This window comes from Trachymyrmex cornetzi, unplaced genomic scaffold (assembly GCF_001594075.2).
Source record: "Trachymyrmex cornetzi isolate Tcor2-1 unplaced genomic scaffold, Tcor1.1 scaffold26, whole genome shotgun sequence".
NCBI classification, from domain to species: domain Eukaryota; kingdom Metazoa; phylum Arthropoda; class Insecta; order Hymenoptera; family Formicidae; genus Trachymyrmex; species Trachymyrmex cornetzi.
In genome coordinates, this window is record NW_017297270.1 from 1414340 (window position 1) to 1421752 (window position 7413).

Consider the following 7413-nt stretch of genomic DNA (forward strand, 5'->3'; position numbering starts at 1 on the left):
CTAATTCGACATCCAGATAAAATTTATGTATTCTATGAATTTATAAATTATTTTAGGTATAATTACACGAAAAAAAAGGATTTTGCAGTACACTCCCTCACAGCACCGGATTATATTACATTAAAGTTATAGGATGGTTACAATCTTACATAGTTTTGTGTGGAAAGGTTATTGGTGTATGCCACTAACTTTACAATGTAATTTTACTTTATGATATTGTTGGAAGGTTAATGGAATCTTGTGTCAATATTTCAGCAACCTTGTATGAATCTTATATCTTAATATTGTTGGAAGATTAATGGAATCTTATGTCAATATTTCAGCAACCTTGTATGAACCTTATATTTTAATATTGTTGGAAGGTTAATAGAATCTTGTCAATGGGCACGTTCAAGTTGACAAAGCGGCTAGCCTGCTCGCCGAGCAAATAAACATAATTGGTTATTACTTAGATCCAACCAATCATATTCGATTGCTCAGCAAGCGTACCTAGCCGCTTTGCCGTCTTGAACTCGTCCAATATTTCAACTCTTATGAATATAATCGCTCTATAGATTTTTGGTACTGGCAATAAATTTTGGACACGCAGTCTCACTATACTAATATATATATACCCAGATAATCAAGCATGCGGTAATGCTAAATATGTACTGAGAAAGTATAGCGTATGATTGCTTAACCTGAAAATAGTCGTTAAAATTAACATTAAAATTAAATATTAGATAGTAACTGACTGGATGTTCAGTTGAACTGCACAAATTTCTATCAGGACCATATATTGAAGAGATGTATCATAGCTATACACCCATGATTATACAGGTGTTCGTGGATTATTGAAGTGCAGCGGTTTTCAGACGGTTTGAGAAGTCAAGGATAGTAAATGGTTGGTATGCAATCGGATGGGTGACCGTTTCGAAGTACTATGAAATTAGTTTCCGAATTCAGGGAAAAATTTTTTTTTAAATCATAATTTTATGATATGTATTCTGGAATAAGATATTAATCAATAATACTCATTTTAGCAATATATATATATATATATATATATATATAAAAGTTTAATGTTACAATCTTACAAGGTCCTTGGCACATTGTAGGAATATTAATACAACCTATCATGCAAGGTTTCTGGGATGTTAATGTAATCAGTTTGGATGATCATTTTCATGTTACTGGGAGGTTTAATGGTAGATTTATTAATCTCCGTTTAATGTTACAATCTTACAATTTAAAGTTACTGTAACCTTATTTCAATGTTGATGTGCTGTGAGGGTATGATATCGATAGTAAACGATGTAGTAAAGTGATGTGTTGCTTTATAGTAAATCGTATGTGTGTATATTTTATAGTTAGTAAATTCGGAATTTTTATATATTTGATGTTTTTTAATTTCCCTAGCTTAGAAAGGGTATATAGATTTAGATCGATTAATTACTAACATTTTTGTATTAGAATCTTTGTCTTTAAAATTATTTGAGGAACACGTTCTTAAAAAATAATCCGGTAGTTGTATACAGGACATCCTGTATAGTAAAATGAGAGAGAGAAAGAGAGAGATTTCTGTTCGTAACAACCTATCGAGGAGGGACTGTCGGGCCAATTGTACTTAGTACTACTTATAATACGGGAAAAGGCAACAACATACTACATGATTCAACCTGAAGCAATTAATATCTACATTACTAAGCGGAAGACTAATTTCTATTCTCCTGCAATGAGTTTATCAATCAAAAATTACAAATTATTTGAAAATGACACAGGTCATTCCACTCAGATGGATCGAAGTGTTCGAGCTCCTTCAAGTAAAACGAACGAAAAATATAAACAGGAAACGATAATGCAGTCGCAATGATAGAAATAAATCTAGCGATTCAATCACAATTCACTATAAAGAAATTCGGCTTGACTTTTGATTAATGTCCAATATGGTTATCCAATATTTATCTGGTAGATATGAATTTGATTATTTGACAAACTTATATGCAGTTGACGTAGTCTGACGTATAGTCAGCAACTAAAAGGTCACAACACGTTTTTTTTAAATGAGTTTCGGAATGTAGTCATCAAGCGATTCGTTATTACTTATATAAATAAGAACCAATCGCTCGGTGAGCTGCATTCCGAAACCTATTAATAAAATGACTGTATGATACATATATGTATCATATCTAACAATATTGATCATGTTTCAAATTTACTGCCAGCACTAAAAAACTATAGTTGGACGTTATGTGCGTTATAGATTTTCAGTACGACAGTTTTACTAAAACATGTTTAATTGCTCCTTCTACTATCGCACAATTATTTTTTTATTCTACGTAGATTCATTAACGTTTCGTATGAATCGCCCACCCAATGTATTAAGTTTCGTCAGCATCGCTTCAAATCAATGAAATTAATCGCAATAAGTTTATGAAATTCATCCGTATCTTTTCTGCACCCATTCCTTCTTGCGTAGTTCTCACATTTTTAAGCAAGAATGTCATTTTTATTGATGTTGCAAGGTTACCACACTTGCGCACAGATTTCGTCATGTTACGTTAACATATATATTCTCAGCTTCAGTAATTATCATAATGGAAAAAATATATGCTAATAAAAAAGCTTTCAATTTTGAATATATAATTAATATATACAGATACGTTGTGTGTGTGCATTAATTTTTATTTAAAAAAAAGAATATGTTCACGGAAAAATATAATATATGGTACATACCATATATATCGTCGTTAGGCACATAATGTTCTAAAGTTTGTCATACATCAGTCTTGCTTCCGTTTTATTATATGTCGCGCGATAAGATTTAATGATTGAAATATAATAAGAGATTAATGCAGGAAGTAAGAAATAAAAATGAGAAATCGTAAAGAGCAGTAAAGTGATTTCGTAATGATACATTGCGTGACTCGTCTGATGGTGTCTAATTTCTATATAACGAAAGTTCGTGATTAGAGCAAAAATTCAAAAGTGACAATGTAGCGCATTAGCGCGATTTCATAATACTGCAATATAAAATAATAAAAATATATTGAAATTATATTCATCTTAACGAGAAATTTTATTATTTTAAATAAAAGACATATTAAAGAGAAATATAAAAAAAAATATTAAAAGAAGAAAGAAGAATATTAAAAAAAATATTGCACAAGGGGGTCATATGTATTAAAATTATACTTAATACCTAAAACAAAATTATATCTTAAACAATATATAATATTAAAATTGAGAATTAAAATTATCATAGCTAATTGAAGTTATAATTTTCTCACAGCATTTGGATGAGCAGTTCTAAATGAACATAATTATCGGATAAGGCGCATAAATTATTTATATGTCCATGCCCAATTAAAATCTTATATCAAAATGAGGTCAAAAGTTCATTTTCTCATTTTTACGAAATTACCAGTTGCGTTTAATTTATTTCTTAACGAGAATTTCTGGATCGTTATCGAATTTGTATATGGAGTACTTGTTAAATCAGACTATGAGAAATGAATATTTTGTACGTCTTATGCACTTTGACATCTATAAAAAAAAGTTAAATATATTACGTAGAAGATGAGGAGGACGTACTAGACTGAACTGGAAAATCCGGTTATTACGTAGATTTTCCGACAGCACACAGTGGGCATAAAGTCGCTTTTTGTGATCAAAAAACGTTCGACGGTTGAATTCTCTATCGATTGCAATAAATTTTTTTAAAATACTCATTTACTGTACTATAGCGAAAATTTACACGCTTTTTAATGTTGCAATTTGTTAATTAACAAAAATTGTAAATTTATACTAACTTTTTGGCAAACATTTCTCTCTTAGTGTGTTCATAATTCCTTCAATCTTAATATTTGAGGATTTTGGGGGTTGCTCTGATTACGAAACCGTCACTTAAATTTCAAAATTCAAAATGGCGGATCCAATATGGCGACCGCGAACTGGAAATGTGAAGATAAAATTTGATATATATTCCATCTTAACGAGATATATAGTAGTTGTAATTATATTAACGGCAATAATTTTAATGTAAAGTAATAAAGAGTACACAAAACACACTTCATACTTTTAAATTATTTTCCAAATGCGTATAGCGTTACTCAGAATTAAATACGTTTAGCGTTATATACTCAGAACTAAAGACGTGGATCTAACAAGCTTACAGTTTTATTTTTGTTTCTTTTTCGTTTTTTTAATTTTATTTTTAGAGAGATAAAAAAAGAGACGTTGGAATACATAAACGCGGCTATCTTTTATTAACATAAATTATTGTTATTAACAATAATTTAGAGAACATATTGAACAACGAACGGCAAATTTTTTTTGCGATACGATATCCTACCAGATAAAATCCTACGAAGGTTGCCAAAGGTATTCTCGTATCTGGAATAATTCAGTTTGATGCAATTTGATCAAAAGCGATTCAACGGCGGGTGTAAAAGCGTTAATGCCGCACGTGATATGGGGAGGGGGACACGTATATATATAGTGACGTTTGCTACTCTGACTTAATAGTTCACACATAACAAACCAGAGAACCTTTTAAAAGAATTTAATCGTTTAAGCTCATCAAAAGAAACGTTTTTTCTTCCGTCGCCCGTTGAGATTTCTCCCTTCATTGTTGACCGGAAATACGATCGAAATGAGATACTTGTCGATGACGATCTGCGTCCTCGTAGCATTCGCGCTGCCGAAATCTACCTGTGGACATCCTGCGACTGACAACGGCAGGTAATCATTTATTTTATACGTGTATGTTCGCAAAAATATCAGTTGATCGTGGAAAGTCGGGAAATCGACATTTTGGTATACAGTCTTATTTCAACGATAGAATTGACTTTCGTTTGGTTCTTACGAAAAAATACATTCTTGGCGAACCGAAATAACACCTAATTGAGTGTTAACTCCCAAATAAATCTTCAACTTGAGGATCAACCCTCAATTTGAGTGTCATTTCGAACCGCCAAGAGTATATTTTTTCGTAAGGGTTTTGACTCTCACGCAAAATTTTCTTACGTACATACGTTGCAGAACAATATTATGAAGATATTGGACATTATTACGTTATGCTGGCGATGGTCCTTTTCAGCATATGTATAAACAATACCGATTGTTTTGTAATAAAAGATACGTCTTTAACAAATTATATTTTTTTAATGAGAGGCAAAAACTGATATATTCTGCATTTTTAAATATGCTATCTTATTCGATAGTTCATTTTTTCTATTTTATATAAGGTTGGTCTTAAATATGCTGGAATCACGTGTTTCAAAGCTAGAAGCTATCTCAGAACCAAAAGCGATCTCGACGTTCATTCCGCAGAAAAATTTGTCGATTCCGACTAAATCGTGAGTTGATTCAGATCCATTTTCTTTCTCTTTTTTTTTTCAATTGCGTTGAATCCATCACACAATCGGCTGCATGTTTACAGACGACAAAGACGCTTGTCGGATCAAAGACTAGCCGAGCTGGAGACGCTAGTGAGTTTGTCAAAACTTTCTCAATCGCTTGTTACGACATCTGGACATGGACAACCAGATCCAAGGATAATGTAAGAAGAATTTAATTAAAAAATCCTACACACATATAATCGATATAGTAAGTGGAGAGAGAGAGAGAGAGAGAGAGAGAGAGAGAGAGAGAGAATATAGAAACAATAAGGATTAATATATTTACGATATTAAAATTTATTTATTCTTTTTCTCCTATAATTTTTATATTTCATATTTTAATTTGACAAGCTACACACACGTGATAATTTTTCGAATTTGTGTATAATTAATCGACGATGTCAATTACAGTGGCCGGCGAAGACGTTTCACGATGAATCAGACTACATCGAGTTAATGTACCTATTAAAGCGAGACATATCGGGAATCGCGTGTGTTCTCTAATTAGGTAAATATTTTATTCTATTATTACGGATTACACACACAAGAACTTCGCTCGCAGATCGCGAATTTTTTTTGTATAATCTGTGTTAATAAGACGTCTTCTGTGGAAGATTGCGAAAAATGAGAGACATGGTGACGAAGATCACGTCTTTTTGCGGTATTAGCGACGCGCTATTTTGCGTACGTAAATCATGGCTTATGATAATTGCATGTATCGTAAATTCGAAAGAGTCATTAGTGTTAACATAAGTCTATACTCCGAGAATAACGCAAGGCTATCGCTGTCACTGTATCAGTGACAAGTCATCGCAACGGTCGTCCGATTCACGACGGCACGGCGCGGCGGCGCTCGTGCCGTTCCTTATCACCGCGCACGCGACATTTCGCAATTATTTCTATTTGTACTAAAAAAATAATGAGCTCCGCTGATTACGTTCTAAGATAGAGGAGAGAGAAAGATTAGAATTTTTATATTTTACATTAATAATTTTAGGAATGTGTCTAATCGTGAAAGCATAATGCCTATCATTTAATGAATATTTACGGTAATTTACTTGCTTTTGATGTACGTATATTACAATTTATTTTATTATATTTTCAGTTGAGTAGACTGATAGCGTCCGAATAATGAAAGCGTGCATTTCGTATCACGATGAATGAGCCTGGTATGTAAAAGGGAATATTCTTTGACACATTTCATTGTTTTACGAAACGATTACTTTAGAAGTTAGCAAAATTACAAAACGAAAATTGTTATATAATGACTGGGGTAGGGATGTACGAAGAAATATTACAGATTTCTTAGATTCAAGTCTGTTGATATTATATAATTTAATCGAATATATTATATATATTATTTATATGTATATATATTATATATTATACGTTATATATATATATTACGTATTATTTATTACTTATTATTTATTATATATTATACATTATACACAGTGTTTCAAAATTTGCGACCGCGGAGTGCAAGACGTGATACTTTATGCTAAAAAAAACATTTTTCTGTAGTAAAATTGCGTCTAATAAGTATTATAGTTTTTGCAGAAAAGTAGATTGAAGTTAACGAGTGTAAGCATTCTAATGAATGTGGCGCTCAAGACCGGCGCGCGTTTCTCGCTCACTTGTATCTAATCCTTAGTTACACTGTTAGAAATGCTTCCTTTATATGTAAACCAAGCTCGTGACTATAAACGATATTAAAAGTAACGAATGATTTAACTGAAAATTAAGTTACAGTAGTTACTTAAATGTAATAAACATATACATTATTGGGTCAATTCTAAGCAAAAAAAATCGTAAGATTCGTATAACGTGTTCTCGTAAAACTTGTAAGATTATATTATGACTATAGTATTCTAATTTTATGCGTATGTATCGTAAGACGTACGATTATTCGTAAATATCTAATTTCTTGTAAATTTTATGATTAGTTAAAAGCTGTCTGTAAAAATATTGTACAGGGTGGGCCATCTATTGGTACGTTTTTACAGAGTGGGCCATCTATTGGTACGTTTTT

At 31.7% G+C, this 7413-nt stretch overlaps 1 protein-coding gene across 2 annotated transcripts; it reads left to right on the forward strand.

Moving 5' to 3' along the window:
• Positions 1-4521: 4521 nt before the first annotated feature.
• On the forward strand, positions 4522-6673 carry LOC108761683 (uncharacterized). 2 transcript variants are annotated; one of them, XR_001940132.1, is made up of 5 exons: positions 4522-4722; positions 5229-5339; positions 5423-5542; positions 5793-5889; positions 6487-6673. XR_001940132.1 is itself a non-coding variant. In XM_018508349.1 (4 exons), exons 1-4 carry the CDS (start codon positions 4634-4636, stop codon positions 5836-5838), a joined length of 366 nt encoding a protein of 121 aa, XP_018363851.1. In that variant the 5' UTR covers positions 4522-4633; the 3' UTR covers positions 5839-6423. The 2 variants fall into 2 exon arrangements, 1 of the variants encoding a protein (XP_018363851.1); XM_018508349.1 differs by lacking the exon at positions 6487-6673 and having other exon boundaries at positions 5793-6423.
• Positions 6674-7413: the final 740 nt, after the last annotated feature.